The sequence below is a fragment of the Camarhynchus parvulus genome, chromosome 14, assembly GCF_901933205.1.
Source record: "Camarhynchus parvulus chromosome 14, STF_HiC, whole genome shotgun sequence".
NCBI classification, from domain to species: domain Eukaryota; kingdom Metazoa; phylum Chordata; class Aves; order Passeriformes; family Thraupidae; genus Camarhynchus; species Camarhynchus parvulus.
Genome location: NC_044584.1, coordinates 9,100,208 through 9,121,119, shown reverse-complemented (window position 1 = coordinate 9,121,119; position 20,912 = coordinate 9,100,208). Strand labels below are relative to the sequence as shown.

Here is a 20,912-nt window from a genome sequence, read left to right as displayed (position 1 = left end):
CACAGGGCTGGCAGCCCCTCAGCCACCCCATGGCACCAGGCTGTCCAGGGGTAAGGACAGGTCTCTGCCAGCCCCTCATCATCCATTTATTCCTCCCCTGAACCCTCACTGCCCACAGCACAGCAATTATTTATAAAAGGCAAGGGGATGTGCTTCCTCCTCCTTATCCATATTTAATGCTCTGGCTGTGTCAGTGCAGGGAGCAGGCTGGCATGGGGCAGCTCAGCTCTGAGGGGAGGCAAGGGCTGCCACTAGCCCTGTCCTGCCTGCAGGGACAGCCACCGGCCCTGCCCGGCCTGCAGGGACAGCCACCGGCCCGGCCTGCAGGGACAGCCACCGCCCTGCCCGGCCTGCAGGGACAGCCACCGCCGCCCGGCCTGCAGGGACAGCCACCGACCCTGCCTGCAGGGACAGCCGCCGACCCTGCCCTGCCTGCAGGGACAGCCACCTGCCCGGCCTGCAGGGACAGCCACCGACCCTGCCTGCAGGGACAGCCACCGGCCCTGCCCTGCCTGCAGGGACAGCCACCGACCCTGCCTGCAGGGACAGCCACCGCCTGCCCTGCCTGCAGGGACAGCCACCGGCCCTGTCCTGCCTGCAGGGACAGCCGCCGACCCTGCCTGCAGGGACAGCCACCGGCCCTGTCCTGCCTGCTGGGACAGCCACCGACGCTGCCTGCAGGGACAGCCACCGGCCCTGTCCTGCCTGCAGGGACAGCCACCGACCCTGTCCTGCCTGCAGGGACAGCCACCAGGCTCCCCCAGCACACCCTGGCAAGAGCAGTTCAGGCCTCCAGAGGTGGCTGTGCTCAGATGCAAACCCCAGTGCTGAATGAGGATTCCCAGCAGACACAGCTGGGTGCCCACATGGCAGAGGGGAGCAAATTCCCGAGCTGGCACAAGTCCCATCAGCCAGCAGCAGACACAAAGATGGGGTTTTTTTCTGTTTCACATGGTCTCCTATCCTCACCAGAGACCCCAGTGACTACACCCCAAGCCTGGCAAGTACAAAAGCAGTCAGATTGATCTAAGGGCCTGGCGCTGCCCACCCTGCTGATCCCACAGCTTCACATCCCATCCCAGATCATGCCCCCCACTCATTCCAACCTCAAAGACTGTGGCCAGTTAACGGGCTGGCAGCAAGAATCAAAAGTTTTGCATGCTCAGGCACTTTCTGTGCTCTAACTCATCATATTGTCCTCTCTCATCTCCAAACATGTTTGTAATCAAAGCCTAGGGCCCTCCAAACTTCCTGCCACAAAACCATCCCGAGGTTCAGCACTGCTGAAGGGTCCCAAGGGTGCAAGCAAGGTGAAAGAGCAGGGTCTCATGTTCAAAGAGCCATCAGTGCCCTTAAAGCAGAGGATCAGAATGGTAAGAAGGTCCAGAGGACAGAGCCATGGCAGTGGTGAGGAAGCTGAGGCAGCAAAGCCGGAGCTGGGTCCCTGGGCTCAGCACAGCCCCTCCAGGATAACTGAGCTCAAACCTTCCCAGAGCAAGGAGATCTGATCAAAGCACTGCCCAACGCAGGGAAACAGGGCTCAAAGTATGCATGGCCAATCAAACATGTTTTATTGGGAGCCCCAATGCCTCTTTAATGTTACCAGATTTATCTCAGGCATGCAGGTGGATTTCTTCATGCTGTCTGCAGCTTTGTGGAGTCAGGCTTCCAAAGTCCTCCCCAGGAGGGAACCCCTGCCCTGCCTGCCCTGCTGTGTGTGACAGGACCAGGACACTGCACACCTTCCTCCAGCCTGGGAGGGGGCACATTCTGGTGGAGGAACATCCTGCAAGAAGATCCTGGAGGAAACTCCAGCTGCAGTGGCCACCAGGTTGCTCATATCCGAGCTGTCCCTCCTTGGCATGGGCAAACAGCACCTCAAGCAACAGGTTTAGTCACACCTGGCTTTAGAGCCAGCAGCTCTCTCCTCCTGCTCACCCTCTCTGCAGCATTTCCCCTCCTGCCTAGACCCAAATCCATGTCCATCCAACACCACCAGTGTCCCGCATTTAAATATTCAATCTGATTGATTTCAAGGAGCAGATTTCAAGGAGCACCCTGTCAGAAATGCACATTTCACCTGCCCCACCAGACCTGGCCCTGGCCATTCACATCTCAGCCAGGTATTAATTGATAGCAGCTTCCTCCTCACTGCTCTTCTGGTCTCAGAAATGTGTCGTTCATGGCAAGGGTGGGTGGAGGAACTGAGGATGCTCAGCTGGTTGCGTGATGCTCTCCCGTCACAGCCCAAAACCACCCACATCTGCCAGCTGGGTTTAGTCCCAAGGGAAGCACCAGGCAGGAGGAGAGTTCAACGACCTCAGGTACCAACTTAGCCCCATCCAGAAAATTGCTGGGTAGTGAGAACCCCCAGAACAAACAGATCTGCCAGGGCAAGTCTCTCTGAAATGTCACCCTGACCACAGTTTCAGATTTCTCATGGCTCTTGCTCTCCTGGCTGAGGACATCTAGCAGACAGCAAGGCAGCCCAAACCTTCCCAGGCTGTAGCTGAAAGCCAACAGCAATTTCTCAGCGTCATCTGAACAAACCAAAGGGTTGCAGAGCCCTGCCAGCCCTCGGGCTCGCGCTGCCCTGTGACCTCCCCGTGGCACAGCCCTGCCTGTGGCCAGGAAGCAGGGGGTGGAGGATTCCCCAGCTCCTGGAGGGCTCTGCCAAGGCTGCTTCCCCTTCTCCCCCACTCCCTGCACTCCTGACACCATTTCCAAAGAAACCAGGGAGGATTCGGCCTCACCCACACGTCTGCAGGGGCTGGTGACACACCCCAGGCAGGGCCAGCACCCACGGCTGCAGAGATGCTCCTGCAGAGCCTTTTTGGGGCTCTCAGGGGCTGCACTGCTCCCCAAACACATCATGGGCCCTCTCTCTGCTCTCCAGCACAAATTCTCAGCTCAGGGACAAGGATAACACCAGTGATCCCCAGCCTTGGCTTATCACAGACTCCAACCCTTCCAACAACTGCACCAGAGATAAGACAATATCTTATCAAACATGAAAATAAATTTTCACAGAAAACACTGAGTTTTGGGGCAGCACCATTAGTTTAGTGAGCCACTGACCCCAGGCTGCATTTTAGTGGAGGCCTCCACAGACAGGTGAAGCCCACCTTGCTGTTGGACACTTCAACAGCTGGAACATATTCTCCATGCTGGACATTACTGAGAGCTCAGTAATTTTATTATTCTGTCTGGGCACATGCCAAAAAAGTGCAATGAAATGGCAATATGTCATAATCTGGGCTTTTTGGGCATTGCTCAAAAAAGATGGGTTTTTTCCTAAGCCTCCAGAATTTTGAGCAAACAGCAGTGAAGCCTAATGAAAACTCCCCAGCATGCCTAAGTTCCCCACAAATTACTTTATTCCATTATTTCAAGCCAAAAGGAATAAAAATGAATGAGGAACAAGGGGAACATTAAACCAAATACACTGCTGTAAGTGCAGAAAGACTCTGATCCTGAATGACCAATTCCAGCCCTAAAAGGCTTTCACTGCCCAGTGTGGTAGAGATTCCTGGTAACTCATAAACAGATCATAATGCCTTTCAAAATTAAGACATGAGTCAGCTTCATTTTAAAAATTAAAGAAACAAACAAATCTAAACTAAGCTCAGGAGAAGGGCACTGGTCTGGTATTTTCCCATCTCATTCATCTGAAAGCAAAGGCATAGCCAGAGATTAGAGAAGCACCCAAAACAAAACTAAAACACTTGGTGTGCTTTAAATTCAGCTAAATTCAGAAATTAACTTGTCCACCCAGCCCTTTTTACCACCAAAAGCCTCAGGAAAAGCCAGCACAGTGAACCGTGAACACTGCAGCTTGAACCCAGCATTCCTGAACTTAGGGAAAAATAAAAAAATGAAAGCCAGACACAGAAAATATTATGGAAAAAAAAACCAACAAAAGACACAGAACAACTTACAGAAACCAAAGAGATTGGAAGCTGGATGGTAATGGACATTTAAAAAAATAAATAATCAGTATTTCCTGTATCCAGAATATAAACATGGGTTCCAGTTGAAAATCCCTAGACACCATCAATCCAAAATCCCATGAAGCAGAGCAGCAACAGACTCAAAGCAAAAAAGAGCAAGAACTGAAAGAGTCCCAGAATTTGGGTGCTCCTGCTCCACCTTTTGCCTTAAATCACATTTATCACTACCTATAGCACAATACTGATGATGAAGGCAAACATGAGAGGCCAATGCACAGCAGCGCATCCCCAGCACACAAATGATGGCCTGACCCTGCTGCATCCCTGCCACTGCAGCTGAGGGGGAGCTGGTCCTTGCTTGGGATGCAGATTCAGTGGATTTTCCTGAACCCTCTCCTGTTTGAGGTGGTAAAGAGACCTCTCCAGAAAAACAAACCCTTTTTTACCCTGCACTAGAAATGGGACTCATTGATACAGGGCAGAACCACAGGGATTTTAGTGCAGTCCACACAAGCACAAAGCCTTTCCTGCTTGCTGCTCCTTTCCTCCCTGCCCGAGCCAGAGAACCTCGTGTTCAGCACCAGAGTTCTGTGGCTGTTTACTCTGGGGAAGGATCAGGAGGCTGATAAACAGACCCTGGTCATGCGTGTTGAAAAATAACAATAAAAGAGTTAACACTGAAGTCAAACCACCTCCCGCCAACTCTCCTCTCTAAGTAGGAACATTTTTCAGTGAAGGCACTAAACTTGCCAAGGTCTTTTAATTCAGCTGGCAGGTCCCAGCAGCCCCCTCCCACTGTCTGCAGCCCACGATTGTGCTGCAGCGCAGGCACCAGGACTGGACAAAAACCACCATCACATTAAACCTCCTTTGTTCCAAAAAGCCCTTTTTCCCCCGCAGAAAGTGGCATTGAGCTAAACACACAACTGCTGTGGGATTTTTAATTTTTTTTTCCTTCTTACCCCTCTGCTTACAGCTGGGGAGAAGGGCTGGTCAATTCCTAGGGACAAAAAAACAAAAACAAAAACAAAAGGGAAAAAAAAAAAAAAAAAAAAAAAAAAAAAAAGAAAAAAAAAAAAAAGAAAAAGAAAGGAAAAAAAAAAAAAAAAAGAAAAAAAGAGAGAAAAAAAGAAAAAAGAAAAGAAAGGAAAAAAAAAACTCCACCAAAACCAAAACAAAAAAAAACACAAAAAAATTTAAAAAAAAAAAAAAAAAAAGAAAAAAAATCCGTTTTTAAGTGAGAGGACAATGGAGGTGCAGGAACAAGTTTCCACTTTGAGCTGGATGATGAAAATCCCGTTTCACACCATTGGAGCAGCAGAATCTGGAACAGCTTTCCAGTGGGAGGCAGAGGGGGCAAGAGAGGGAAGAGCTGCGAGGCAGAGCCCCGTCAGTCCCCGAGGGGATGGGCAGCCCTTGGCAGCACCCGGGGGCTCAGTCACCTTCCCCATCTGGGTTTTCAGGAGCAGAAGGGAGGGAGGGAGGAGAGGGCTGAGATCAATCAGTGCCCTCCTCAATCCTCAGCAACCCCCAGCGCTCAGGCGTTTCCCTGTAATCACCGCCCTCACTTGCTGACACCCAGGGAGTGGAAAAGCTTCACCTGCTGTAGGACTGAGAAGGAAAAGGTGTTTACAACCACCTCAGCCTTCCAGAGGCACTGTTACACCAGATCTGCTCGGCTCTGCAGCACAAAGCTCCAATTCCAGACTCCCCTCCAGCGTGAGCCTTCTGCTCTTCCTCCATCCTTCACCCCCTCGGGGCCTCAGGCACGGAGGGCAGTGTTAGCCAGGATCCACGTCCCAGTAATCCATCCCAAATAAGAAAGATAAAATGATAACAAGCCATGTAAACTGCTGCTGGAGGGTTTAAACGGCAGGATTGCTTTGATGGGATTTCCATTTCTGTCTTCAGAGCCTCTCTGTCCTCCTACAATGTAAAATAATTCTCACTCCATGGAAACACGAGCCTAAGTCATAGAAAAATAAAGAGAGAAATACTCAAGGTCTTGTTATGCCCTGAGATAACCATCCGTCTTATGATGTGAGGAAAGATTGCCTGAGACAAAGAATCATTTAGAAAAAGGAAAGGCTGAACTGCCACATTAGTCTTGAAGAAAAAAAGATTATTCTAATGCACAGAGAGCCATTACACACCAGCAATTCAGTAACATTGCTCAGTTTGCACTTAAGACTGCATTTACCATGCTGTCTTCACTGAGAGAGCACAGCTTTAAACCCACAAAAAACACAACAGCCAGGACACAGAAGTGTGTAATGACAGAGGACCCAAAGCCCCATTTAATGACTTTATTAGTGGCTCCTACCCCAGAATTCAGTCCCCAAGATGTAACCAAGGCAGCCTCATTATGCATTACAGATCGATGACATTTTCTGCAACTGAAATATCTTTTATTCAAAACAACCTTTCTTTGCAACTCAAGGTTTTATAAAAATGCAATTAATAAAAACCTAAAAAAAATTCCAAACACAAAAAAACAGCACGTGAAAAATGTAGTCTCTCAGTTATTTTACACTCTGATTTTCACTTTCTACTTTAGCATCCTTTCTGCATTCCCAGCTGCCATGGCCAGACTGTTCTCTCCACCTGAGACACCCCTCAAAATCTGTTTGAAACCTCTGGTTTCACACAAGAAATTTTTTTTTGCCAGACATACACCCACATCCTGGGGAAGACCCAGATCTGACCTTCCTGAGCACCACATTCAATCCCCATTTCCACCCAGGTGCAAGTGGGCACATCCTTGAAGGAAACACACCTGGAACGGGGGCAGCCTTACAGGGCTTGGCCACTTCAACAATCCTCAGCCATGACCAAGTGGCAAATTCTGCCAAAGCAGCAGATTGTGCCCCGATGTCCCCAAGGAGATGGGCTGATCCTGCAGGGGATGAAGTTATTTACCCAGCCCAGGAGGAAAAGCCTCCCCTGATGCCCCATGTCTGTCCCTGGCTTTGCCTTTTTTGTGGTCACAGCTTAGCCCAGCCATGCCAGGCTGAGAGCTCCATTGCACCAGGGGTTTGTGACAGGACACAGAACACCTGGGACAAGCTGTGCTTCAGGGCTCTGGCTACCGAGCCTCTCCCAAATGCCAAAGCAGTAACAAAAGAAAATAACCAATTTTGACAGCAGGGAAGGAAAAAAACAAACAAACTTTCACTGGCTGGCTGATTTCTCGAACAAATATTTCCAAAAGAAAAAGAAAACCCAGCTGGCTTCCAAATACACAAATTAAAGTGACTAACAGAATTTTCCCCTGTTACATTTCCAACCCATCGTATTCTTTGTTAGGAGCATCCCTGAGCTAAATGGCTCCCTCTTATCATGGATCCTGTACTAACAGAGTATTTCAGGGAAAGGCACTCACCCACCTGAGAAACAGCAATAACAAACCCTGATCTTGGGCATCCCCCAGCTGTACCAGATCAGCCCCGTGATGGTACTCACATGTGGGAAAGCACAGGTCTGCCCTGCTTCCCTCATCTTCTGTTCATTCCACACCCTCCCTCTTCCTTCCTTCTCACTTCATTTTCCCTGTTTTGGTACTTTTCCAGTGTCAGCTGCCACCTTTATCTTTTTGTGCATCCCACTTCTCAGCAAAGACCATTCTCGCACCCCTTTCTGGATACTTATCCTGCCTCTGCTGCATTACCTCATCCCCAGAAGGAGCTGGCCTGCCACACCTGCCCAGCCTGAATAGCTGAATTCAGGCTGAATATTTTCTGTGCTACCTACAGACACAAGTTATTATCTTGTGTTAAGTAGCCCAGGGCATCTCAAGTTTATTGTCACTCCCAGGCAGAGGAGCACATTACAGCACCATGAATAGCTCTCCTTTGCCAAAGAACCTGAAGCAAAGCAGTCACTATAGAAATTGGGTTGATGAACAGGGAGGTGGCCCTAAGGAAGTAATGCCATGAGGGTTCAGAAGAGGCTGAGTGGTGTTAATATAGCACATCTTGACTTACAAAAGACACTGGCCCAAATTCTCTGACTTTCAGATTCACTAAGACATCTCTGTATGCAAATGTCACCAAAACCCAAGTATGGTTCTGTTGTTTTACAAGCCCTTTTGGTGCCTTTAACAACAACCTCCTTACCCTGACAGGAGCTATTTTATTGACCTACAGCTCCATCTCCACCCTGGTGATGCCGAGAAAGTTCCCATTTTGCCTGGGGGCTTTATGTTTTATACCCACAGGGTGAAGGAGAATCACCCTGCTGATCTGAAAACGGCCCGGGTTTGTAAAGTTTTCTCCAGGAAGGAACAATTTAGGCAGACACCTACTCGGGGAGCCCAAGCTGTGCTCAGCAAGGCACCTCAGAGGTGGGCTGGTACAGTCAGACAGCAGCAGCCGGCAGCAGATGGGTGGGAGGAGGCGGCGCTGCAAAGCCGTTCACGCTGTGCCCAAAGTTCTTTGTCCTTTCCAGCTGGGAACAGGAGGACACAACGCATCTGAAAGTGAACTGCAGTGTCCTGGGATGCAGATTAGGGATGCAAAACCGCTGGGAATGGCATGAGCTGGATAGCGGTATGCAATAGATCTTGACATCCTAACGAAATCAATAGCTGGGAAAATAGGGCTCAGCTGAAGTGTTGGGTTTTTCTTTAGCCTATAGGATGACAGAGGCTGAGAAGGACATCCTTTCTATACCCCTCCTCAGAGCCATCCTGCTCAAGCTAATATAAATTTAGGTTATTCTGCATGGTGATTTTTTTTTCTTTTTAAAACCAGGAAAGTTACTTGCTCTGCAATTTTTCTAAGGTTGTTCTCTCAAAGACAGATCCCACCACCCCACGCAGACTCTGCTCAGCAACAGCACCACGGCCCGACCCCAAAAAATTCACCATCCAAAAGGCGAAGAAGACATTCCCAGCCCAGATTTTCTCCCCTCCGCACACGCAGACGTCTATAGCCATTCCAGCCCCGCTCCCTGCGCAGCGCAGGCACCCATCGATGGCAGCTGGGCAAAGGTTGCTGGGCAGGATGTCCGCAGCGCTGCCTCCGGTTGTCCCCGTGTGTTTGCTCGCTGACAGGGCAGGAGCAGCCGGGGGGACACGGAGGACACGGCGCCCCCGCGGGCAGGGCAGAGCCCGGCAGAGCCCGCACCGCCCGGCTCCCGGCCCCGGCTGCGCTGCAGCCCGCGGGGACCCGCCGGGATGACATCAGCGCTCACGGCCGCCCGAGGAGCCGGCCCGGCCCGGGGAGACTGGGGGAACCTCGGCCGGGGCCGGTCCGCGGGGAGCGCGGCAGCGCAGCGCATCCCGCCAGCAGCCCCGGAGCATCCCCCGCGCTGGGGACGGGGGTCGGGCACACCCTCGGCGGGGCCGCTCCCGGAGAGGGCAGAGCCCCGCGCCCCATCGCTGCCGTGCCGAGCCGTGCAGTACCGTGCCGTGCGGTACCGTGCCGTGCGGTACCGTGCCGTACAGTACCGCGCTGTGCGGTACCGTGCCGTGCCATACTGTGCGGTGCGGACAGGTGCAGGTGCAGCCGCCGCCCGCGCCCCCCGCCCCCCCGCCTCCCCTGCCCTTACCCGGGGCGGCGCAGTCGGCGCACGCCGCGTTCCCCGGCCGCTGGAGCAGCTCCACCAGCGCCTTCCTGCTCCTCTCCTTCGCCATGGGGGCGGCTCGGCGGGGCTGCGCCGGCTCCGCCGCGCTACGGCAGCCTCATGGCGCGGGCGGGGGGCGCTGGCGAGGCGGGCGGCGCCCGGGCGGCTCCATCGGCCCCGCTCGCCCCGCGCACGCCGAACGCGCCTCCGGCCGCCGGGACGCGCCGCGCCGGGGCGGTGCTGCTGTGCCCTGCCCTGCCCGGCCCGGCCCCGGTGCCGCCCGCCCTGCCCGCCGCTGCCGGAGCCGCCCGGTGCCGCCGGTTCCGCTTGCAGCGGGCGCTGCCGCCTCCCCGCGCCGCTCGCCCGCGACCTCCAGCGGCAGCGCGGCACCGGGGCGGCCCCGACCCCCGAGGGGGTCCCCGGCCTTCAGGGCATCCCGTCCCGCCGGCACTCAGGGGCGCCTGTCCTGGTTTAACTCCTGCCCGGGGAGGGGATGCTCTCGCCGGTTGTTGTATTGCACTAATAACCGCTGGGAGCCGACGGTCCTCATCTGTGCGAGGTGGCAGCAACCCTGGCTCTCACTGGCCCGGGCCTTGCCACACAAACACCTTGGCAGGTTCATGAGCAGCACGTTTGGGATGCCCCTCTAACACCAGCAGCTTTTGGGGGTACTTGTGAAGGTGTCATGAGTAGCCCCACGCACTCCAAAACACTCCTCCTTCCCTGCTGTCCTTGCACATCACCACCTGCTTCCATGCCTGTGTCTGGGCAGGACTGTCCTCCAATGTCTTCCCACGTTTTTCACACCTCCATGGTGTCAGGGGAGTATCAGGGGGGAAACACCCCTGTGCCACCATGGCTGTCCATCTCATGCCATCTATGGGGCAAGACTCCTTGTTCTGCCAGTCAAAGACTAAACAGTCACTCGGGGGCAGGATGTGGGAGGCTTTTGGCCAAGGGAGGGCTCAGAGCTGTGTCTCCTTATCTAACCCCTGCTGAAACCTTCTTCTCACGTATGGGTCACCTGTGATGCTGTAATGTCCTGTTTGTGGTTCACAAGCCTCTGCTTACAAAAACAGTCTTGGTTTTGCAAAGCAAGTCCCCATTTAAATAATCCAATTCTGTTTCCTCCAACAAAGCAGAGCCCTCCTGCAAGCTCAGCCCATGCCATTCATGCTGCCCATGAGATTCAGGGTGTGCACAAGCAGGAAGAGGATGCCAGTAGCTCCTGGAAAACTTCCACAACCAAACCACCATCTTGATCCTGCAAACATGAGGATGTGAGCAGGTTCCTGAGAACACTCCGTGGGAGAAAATAGCCCCTTAAATACAGGCAGAGTCATGGCCTGGTACATTTACAATGCTCCCTTTGCCTGGAGTACATTTTCTTAAATGACCTTTGCATTTGTGCTGCCAGACAGGTGACTGCATTCAGGTTTATTTCTGTTTTAAACTGATGCTGGACTGTTCCTTGCTGACTCAACCCAGTGTCACACATCATGCTGGGCTTGCTGGATTTACACACACAGCTTGATAAGGTCTGGAAACTCACTGCCATCCTAACCAAAGGCATAATCCTCCTCACAGACCTTTTGTGGGGAAACTGAGCTGCTGCACCCAGACCCTCACCTTCTTCAGCCTCTAACACTTACCTGGAGCACTGACTTCTCACAGCCTCAGAGTGAAACCAGCTCCGCTGAGGACCTTAACCCTCCACACCTGTGCTGTGCTCAAGCTTGACAGTGTAAATGCTGCAGGAACAGAGCTTTACCTAAGGCCAAGTTAGGCCAGGTTTTCATGTGCACTTTGGCTTTTGCAGAAAAGGCATTTGCTGAATGTTTCATGCAATAGCCAGGATGCTGCACATCATCATGGACTCACTGTGGGCCAGCGCTGGGAGCAGGGAGGGGGTTTGGTTTGAAAGTCTCTGTTTAGCTTTCCATTAAGACTTATTGATTCTCTTAATTTTTTGTTCCCCTGGTTGCTAGGCAATCCCTGTCTCTCCTCCGCGTGCTGGAAGCCAGGGCTGCAGACAGAAATTTATATCTTGTAACAAAATCAAATAAAACAGAGCCTGTTGTCAATGATGAGAGGAGAGAGTTTCATAAAGGACAGGCAGAGCAGGGGAGCAGGGCCAGCAAGGCTCGATCAGCAGCATCCTCAGCATTTAAATCTCATCACAATTACTCCAGACTCCACATGGGGAAACAAACAGCCCGTGTGGGTGGAGGGAATGTGGAGAAAAGTTGGAACTAAATGAGCCAGAAATGAAGATAAACTTTTGTTCAATGGAAATCAAAGCCGTGAGCTGACCTCATTTATTCCTGCTTTATCCAAGGTTGAGAGGTTGGGTATTGCCCCAGTGTGGGTTGGCACAGTGTTGATCCAGGGCTCCTGATGGACACTGACTCCTGAGGAGCGTGATTCCTGGATAGAGCAGGGGCTGCATCTGAGTTTATTTCTCACACGGGGTAAAGAGCAAAGGTTGTCCCTGCAGGGCTGGTGGAGGCTGATGGCACCACTGCTCAGGCTTGTCCATGTCAGGCTGTTCCCTCCTCTGAGCTTTGCCCCACACTTTTCCTGGGGGTAGCACCTTTCAGAGAATGCCCAAATGAATTTGTTCCTTATTGTAAAAGCAGGGTAACTTTGACGATGGAGAGAAATTATGCATTTCTCTCTATTGATATTAGAAGGCTAATTAATTGTTTTATTATACTATATTATATTTAAATTGAAATTGTACAAGTACTCAATTTAACTGTACAGAATTTCGTGACTGTCCACTGACAGTCCTGACACACACATATGGATTTAATTGGTTAATGAATCAAAACACACTAGAATTTCATTACTAATTTTTTTAGGTAAATAATTTTTTACAATGTATTCTACTAGTTCTAAAACACAGGAGCAATAAATGAGATGAGAATTGTTTTTTTCCTTTCTCTGTGGTTCAGAGAATGTGAATCTCAGAAACATTTTTGGGAAGTTGTGCTTTGCTTTTCTCTGTGCAGAGAAATGCAGCCACAGCTCCTATTTCTTGCAAAATCTCTGACCAAACTCTCTGGAGAAGGGTTGCTGCTGTCAATACATCACCCTCATTCAGATGCTTCCTCTCTCTCTGCTGCTAAGTGACTTGGAGGTCTGGCAGAAATTCACATCCATATGTATGTAAGCAGTTACATATTTATGTGTAAGATGTGTTTGTTTGTAAACACACACACTTTTAACTCAGCCTTTTCTAAGTCACAAGGTTGTTACCTTAGAAACGGACGTTATTAATGCCATCTCTGAGGTGCTAAGCACAGTGGCAGCAAGGGCAGCCGTGGAAATGCCAGAGGCTGAGGTCAGGCCAAAGAACGCCCAGAAATTCCTAGAAACCTTTCCATCATCTCTGTGGTGCCGCCCTGAAAATGCACAGACATAGCTGCACCTTCTCCTTGCCCTTCCACACCAGCTCCCTTCACCCCGAGCCTGCCTTTTGTTAGAAGGAGCTGTTCACTCTGGGGGTTAGTTAATTTCCCAGCCCTGGCCCTGACATGGATAAATCAATGTCACAACCATGCAAGTGAAAGGGTGTTAAACACAAGCCTTGCTGTGACCCAGGAGCTCATTCCCAGCCCTTGTGGGGAGGCATTACAGATTCCTGCGTGAACAGCAAACCTGAACAGAAATATCAATAATTCATGCCACAGCAACTGCATTCCAGCAAAACTCTGGAGGAGCAGATACCAGGCAGGATTCCATGGGCTTCCTCAGCAGCACAGGGGAGGCAGCTCTGGCAGCTGGAGGTTTGTGTGAGCGAGCTGCAGAGCTGGCACCCACACCTATGCTAAACAAGCACCAGCTCATTTCCGCTGCAGTATTGGTTTCCTGTTCAAAAGAAAAAGAAAAAAAGGAAGAAACCAATCCTAGAGGTTTTTCTTTTAAAAAAAAGAAAGAGTTTTCTGGGTTATCCAGTTAAATCAAGAGTGGGTATAGCTGGGAGGGAGGAATATCACAGAGCAGAGAGCTCAGAGCAGGGCAATTTAAAAACTCTTGAACCAAAAATCCAAAACTGATGCCAACTTGCTCTTATTTTGAGCAAATTGCTGTATGGAGCCTGAGATTTTTTGGAAAAGCACACCCACAGCATCTGTGTGGTTAGGATGTGTGGATTGAGTTGAAGAGGATAATGCAGGAGAAAATGATGTGAGTGTGGAAAAAGAGCTGTGATGTCCTGTGTCTGCAGAGCTGCTCTGCACCTGCAGCAGCCCTCAAAGAAGACAAAGTGTTGTACAGCCCTAAAAGTGTCTCACTGCAGAGTGATCTGCAGATCAGGGTTTCCTTCCATTTGCATAGTAGTTAATTCTATTGCAGCCCAGTGTCACCAGTGTGAAAAAAGGAGAATCCTTTCCTCCCATGATTGAACAGTCATGCAGCTACCACCATGCAAACCAGACCACAGAGATCCTTTGTAGGGAAGCAAAACTGGGGAAAATGAGGACAAGGGGGGAGGTTCAGACCAAAATCTCCTTTTTTAGATTTCTGCAACACCCCAGAGCTGATCACTGCTCTTTCACAGCCATGCTGCCACAAAACTTCTCCAACCAGCAGCCTGTCATGTGCTCAGGACACCCTTTCAGTTTCTTTTCCTCTGGCCAGCAATGGGCTGGTTGGGGGTCAGTACGTGGTTGCAGGGGCTGCTCAGACAGCGTGATTGGGAGCCAGAATATGTCTGAGAGAGACAGAGAGGGTAATTGATGGCTTGAAGGTGTTGGATATTTGTATGTCTGCTCCACAGCACCTGGGGAAATCTCAGTGTAAGAGATACAGCCCTGCAACAGCCCTGTTGTTGCACCAAACCCATTTCCTATGATGTAAAATATGACATGGAGGGGGCACCTGAGGGAATTGGCTCCATGGCAGCTGGAGATATGCTGATTTCTATTGCCCAATGACAGGCTCTTTTCTGTGCACAGAGGAGATGAAATTAGTCCAAGGAAGTCAAGAGTTCACCTATGTCTGTGGCAGAGCACTGCTTTTAGCATTACTCCTGATTTACCCTAATTGAGAGACTGAGGCCTGTGGAATCTCTGTTTGGAGAAAGCCAAACTGTGTGTGATGACTCTCATACATCAGGGGCTCAGCTCCTCCAAAAGAAAGTCAAAGTGATTATTCAGAGTGGGACGTCATCAATTCAGTCTGAGTCAGAGCCACGGCAGGACAGGTTCAGTGTGCAAACAGCAGGGCAGCACTTATCGTGGAGATTGCTTTGCTCTATTCCAATAATTTAATCTCTTCCTGGCTCAAATGGCTCATCCTTCCAGGAACAGCTTGGAGACATCCAAGCAGAGCCTGAGCTGTGTGATGTCACCTTCCAGGGTGGAGGCTGAAGTGACCAACCCACCTGCTGAGGCTGAAGGTGACATCCCACCCACCTGCTGCCAGCTCTGGGACTAGGGGCTGCTCCACCAGGACACAGAGCAGGGAGGGTGATGGTGCTACAAGCAGGACCACAGGGCAGGGGGCAAGCCCAGCACTTCACTTCTGGTCTGGAAGTCTCTGCAGCAGAGCCTGAGTTCCTCAGAAGAAAAAAGGAAAAACCATTTTAAAAGGCCATAGAAGAAGTGAGAAAACAGAGCAGTTATTGGCCCCAGTGGTCAGCCTCGTGTCACAGACTGCTGCTCCAGCTCAGGCAGCTGAGAGCACATCCCCTTCTGTAGCATTGCTCAGCTGAGATTTGAATAAAGCAGTAGATAGAAACAAAACTGTGGTTTTTCTCTAGAAAGAGATTAAAAATGATGGCCTAAGAGAGCTGCCAAACAGCTGGAGATGGTAATTGAGCCTCCCCCCAATTAACTTTGTCCACAGAAAGTTAAGGGCCATGTCCTACCCTTCCTCTGGCTGCTGATGGGATTGTTTGGATGTCACTGTATCCCTCCTAAAAGCTCCCACAACGTCGAGATACAGAGCATGCTGCTCATTTATCTGTACACTTCAGTATGCTCTGCCAAAGAAAAATCAGCAAAGAATTAATTAACAGCAATTATTTCTAGCAACAACAGAGCTGCCCTGCTCCAGAAGCCATGAAAACAACATCATGAGACCCCTGTGGCCAAAAAGCCTTTCTAAACAGGTGCAAAAATAAACAGTTTTATCGCAGGGTATAAAAAGAGCCCAAGCCAGGCTGGGGAATGGCAGGAGAGCAGCCATTCCAATGGCTGAGTTGGAGCAGTCACCCAGGTGACTTTTGTAAAGGAGCTTTAATAAGCAAACCAGAGAGAAGCATCAACCTGAGTGAAAGAACCAGCAGGACCAGGTTATTGCTGCCACAGAGGGTTTACTACACCCATCACCCTGTGTTGTTAGTGCTGCTGAGGTGATTTACTGTCCCAGGCAGTGCAGCCGATTAGAGCTGTGATCTAAAGCACAGCCAGCTCCAGTTTCAGTGATAAACATCACCCCCCTGCCTATTACTTGCTAAAATAAGCTGAAATAAAGCCATCAATCCAGACATCTCTGGGCTCAAATGAGTCCTCCTAGCTGGCACCACCACACCTGCAAGTCTCCTGCCATGCCTGCTAAAAGGATGGAGGTAGATGTTCCAGACTCGCTCTCATTTTTCACCTACCTGGTTCTTTTTCAGCAGCCAGTGAACTCAGCATCTCTGTTTGACCAGAACTTGCACCTCCTGCCAGCACAGGCCTGCAGTGGCCCAGTTCTGTAACATCTCTGTGCTGCCCATGCACAGCCTGAGCCTCTCCCATCACACAAGGGGAGAGATGTTCCCCTCCATGCTGAATCCTGGTTGGTGGCAGTGCACAGTCCCTCTTTTCCACCAGACTCTGCAGCACAATTTGGGGCCGGGGGAAACAAAACTAAACCCCACGGCCCAGCCACCTGCAGCACCCCAGGGACATCTGTGCACACAGACTGGTCACTCCTGATCTGTGGCACTGCCCCTGCTCTGCCACACAGATCCTGCTCTGGGATTAGACATGGACACACTACACGTCCACCTCTGGATCAGACAGAGATTGGAAAGCACAGAGAAGATTTGTGCTGCCTTAGCAACCACTCTGAGCATGCACATGGACATGGGAGATGTGCCAAACAACAGGCACAGCCCAGAGCCTGTGCGCTGTATGGGCTGGGTGAGGACAAGGCTAAAGACAACCTGCTTAACCCAGGGGTTGAAGTCAGCACAACTTAACTCCCACCCCCACACTAAAGAGCAAAAGCCAAGGGAGGCAACCTCAGCCCCCAGCAAGGAGCCAGCCTCATTACACCCCTGGGATTTCCTGCTTGGTGCTTGCTCATGGGACCATGAAGATTCATTTATCAGTGGGGGTTCGTTCCTGCCTGGTTCAGCATCCTGAGTTACCAGCAATTTTCTCAGCATTGCTCTGATCTGCAGCTTCTCTGCCATCCTGAGTGGCAGTGGGAATATTTTTTCCCCATCTGGGTCTGGCTGCCCAAAACCTGACTTCCTCAGTGTGGTGAAATGCCTTTCCACCCACCCAGCCCGGCTGCCTGGGGCTGTCAGTGCAGCCCAGAGGAGAAGAGCCCTGGCTAGATTGGCAGCAGATGGCTGCAGCACACAGCATCACATCACACGCTCAGGGCCATCCTGGTGTCCCAGATTCAGTAGTGCCATCATTCTCCTGCCTTGCCCACTAAGGAGAGGTGCTTCCAAACCCAGCTGAGAAGCAGAGCATGGTTTAATAGCAGAGAAATGTAAATTGAGAGACAGCACAGGGCCTGACTCCCCTGCAGAGCACCCCCTCCCATGCTGCTGCCTTCCCACGGGCTGCCCTGGCTCAGCAGCTCTGCAGGATCAGAACTGGGTGTGTGTGCAGGTTCTTGCTGAGCAGGGCTTGCTAGCAGCAACAAAACTAGAAATCCTCCAGAAATCAGAGCTGTCATCTCCCCTAAGGTTACTGAAATAGGCAAAGGACTCAGCTGCCCAAAGGGGCTGCAAAAGCCATCAGGTGAAGTGAAAAGCCTGGGCCATTCTGTCTCCTTGCTTTCTTCACCCTCCTGCTCTTTCTTTGCCAGCTGCTTTCCACCACTGATCCCATCTGAGTTTACCATAATTCACAAGGGCCTGGACAGAAAGGCATCCACAATGAAGGTGGTTTATGGTGTTGCTCAGTGCAGGACACGCGGCCAGATGGACCCAACATCCCTCCCAGAGCAGTGGGAACCTACCTCACCCTGTGTGGGAAGGGCTGTTCATGTAGGCATCTCTCTGCAGGTGGGGAAATGTGGGACACCAAGGGCTGGATTGAGCCCACCAGACCTGATCAGCTGAGCTGTTTTACCTCACAGAGAACGTGGCCTTTGTTGGGATCCATGGTGAGTGCCAGATTGTCATTCAGCCAAGCCCAGCAGGAGTCAGCAAGCATAGGATTGATGCACCTGCTAATGCAAATCCCAAAATCTCCTGGATAATGAGAGAGAGCACAAGCATCAGAACCTCTAGGGAGAGCCACAAAAACCTGTCCCTGTATCGTCATCAGTTCCAGGAAACAAAAAATGGATCAAGGTCTATCAAGTCTCCTGCACACACTCATTGGACTTCTAGGTGACTTTCTATGAAGCTCCTATTTTGAGCAGTGATCAATTATGCATTTCAAGCCATATGGCACCTTCATTCCAGAAGGAAGGCATTTTGTCTTGAAATCTGTAAGCTAGAAAATCTGCTGCATCCTGACAAAAATGCAACATTGCCAGTTACTCACAGAAGCAGATCATTAAGAAAAAGAAAATTAAAACAGGATAAGTTTAATCAGATGTCCAGTTTTCATTGAAATGCCCTTGAAAAGGAAATATACCCTTGCATGTGCACTTCCAGTCTTTTTTAAAATTCATCTGAGTCAGAGCTTTGATTTTTGTGGGAAACTTGATATAATATACAACATTCCCAATTTAGCAGAAGGATCTCTTCCAGCATGGATCTCCTCCAGGCACAAAAGCACTGAAGTCCTCTGGATAGATGTGCTACCAGACATGACAGCAGCCTGCACACTACCAGAAGTATCATTCCCATCCTAGGAATTATGGATGAGAAATGTAGAAAAATACTGCTCTCCAGTGGAGCCAGAACATCCAAGGCACTTCTCAGAGCACCAACAAGTGATGCTCCTGACATTTTTTATATGGCAGCAGGCTGTTCCTTCTCCCATAGCCTCCTACAACCCAGGCTTCATTCCAGAGGATCAGTAAAATGGTGCTGCCTCTCAGTTCTCTGCTTGGAGACAATGAGGTGAAATTTAAGAGGTGTTTTAACTCGTTGCCCCTCACCTGGTTCAGCAAAGGCAGCAATAAGTAAAAGCTGTTTTAATTGTTTCTCCAAAGGAAAATAATCACCAGCAACACTGCGTTCTCCCAAGGAAACCAAGCTGGTGAGCACAAGTGTAACACCCAGCCACAAGGAGCTCCTTGGGCTTGAAGCCAGCAGGACAAACTGGGAGAATGCTCTGGGGAAGGAGCAAGGTGAAGGTCAGCAGCCACACCCAGTGCTCTGACTGCTCACAGCCCCAAACATCCACCCCTCAGGTGCTGACAGCTGTGACCCCCCTGCTATGCCAGGTATGTCCTTGCAGGTGGCAGATGCAGCAACAATCCCTCCCCAGCACTGAGGCACAGCCTCACGGTGCTCCTACAAAGGACTTTGGACTGTGGCCCATTTCCAGAGCCAGCACAGGAGGCTCTCTTTGTGTAGGCTTTTCAGTGAAAGCACACCCAGAGCTCGGGGAATGTTTATTAAACCCTTTCTTCCGGGTTCTGCAGGTCACTGTAGCTGTTTGGAGAGATACACCTAGAGCTCAAGGTTTCCCAGGAAGAGGTAAGGATGGTTAACTTGCAGCAATGTTCTCTCTGTAAATAACTGCTGGGATCAAGGTTAAGCTCTTTGTGCTTGAGTGGATTTTAATCTGAGCAAAGAATGTGTGGGCAAAGCTCTGCTGATGCAGAGCCCTCCAGGGACTCCCTGGGACGGCTCCCAAGCAGCTGGGTGCCTCATTAGGGTGTGAATGAGGCTTTGCTGCAGAAAAGCCACAGAAAAGACAATTGCACCTCCCTGGCTTATTGATTTCTGTTGCGATGGTAACAGCTCACATGGATCTTCACTCCAACACAGCCACCACTTCCTGCTGCTTCGGGCCATCCCTTGCACACCTGTGCAATTACACCCAGGCTGGCGGGCTGCACGTCAGTCCCAGCTGACTCCCGATGCTCTGCCTGTCTCCAGGTCGCAGGAGCTGTCAGCAGGTGGAGCTTCACGGCACGGGCAGCACCTGGCAGGCTCCTCACAGGAAGATTGATGCACTCCCAGCAGCTCATCAGCTCCAAACAGCTCCACCTAGAAATCAGCGTCCCTGACAAACTGCCTCCCCTGGAGCACACACACCTCAGCCCAGCGTTTCCAGAATACACATTTTACAGAATACACATTTTTCCCAATGTGGTGACAGGCTCCTGGAGAGGCTCTTCCTCAGCCTGGGCACAGGAAAGTTGGCTATGAACCTACTGTTTCCATTTGGTTTATACCCCACTGTCAGTTTAAAGGAGTACAAACCTGGAGACCACCAGCAATACTAAAATAAAGAGGTTTCACGTGGAAAGATTTAATTAATGATTTGCTTGTTGGCAGGAATTAATTGAAGAACATTCTGGGAACTCTCCCAGATGACTCCAGGGCTGCAGGGACTTGTCCCTTTGAGCAAGCTGGGAAAACTTTGACCCCAGGCCTGGCACTAATGGCTTTTTTCCCATTTTCCCACCACTTTTCAGCTGCATCAGATCTCAATGTCTGATGTCCCCCAGCAGCTCTGAGCTTCCCTTAAAGCTCCACTGAACATGTCCTTTTCTGCAGCCATTGCTTACAGCCAGGACAGAAGTGCCCCTGCCCATTCCCTGAATTTTCAGCTATCCACTCCCAGCTCTCCAGTCCTGGCACCAGGGGCCAGCAGCTGACTCACTGCTGGGAACCAGGGAGAGATGTGCCCATGGATCTGGACAGGATGAGATCTCTGGGCTGGTGAAAGGTGCAAACCTCTGACCCCCACAGTCTGGTTTGGCTGGCAATCACTCAGCACTTCAAGAACTTTCTAACAACCCAGAGGACAGGGCTGGGATCAATGTCCCAGGGAAACACAGATGGAACTGGTGAAGGAACTGCTTGGCCAAAACAGCAGTGCAGAGTAACAGCCAAAAAATGAAACTGCCACTGGTAACAGCCCAGATTATTCCCTCAACACTGGTGGCTTCTTTCAGACCTACCAGGAATTCACTTCTCCTTATAATGTTCAGGGAGCACAGAAGCATGAAATTTGATTTCTTTCTTCTGAAGATGCTGGAGATTATTTTAATTCTAACTTGGTATCACTAAAGAAAGCTCTTATTCAGTGG

At 50.8% G+C, this 20,912-nt stretch overlaps 1 protein-coding gene across 2 annotated transcripts in view; it reads right to left on the bottom strand.

The window, feature by feature from the left end:
• The window catches only part of ADAP1 (ArfGAP with dual PH domains 1), a 49,917-nt gene extending 40,296 nt beyond the window's left edge, over positions 1–9,621 (bottom strand). For both annotated transcript variants that reach the window (XM_030958092.1, XM_030958093.1), the window contains exon 1: positions 9,501–9,621. In XM_030958092.1, coding sequence (XP_030813952.1) covers positions 9,501–9,585 — 85 coding nt within the window. In that variant the 5' untranslated portion in view covers positions 9,586–9,621. The remainder of the gene's footprint in view (positions 1–9,500) is intronic.
• Positions 9,622–20,912: the final 11,291 nt, after the last annotated feature.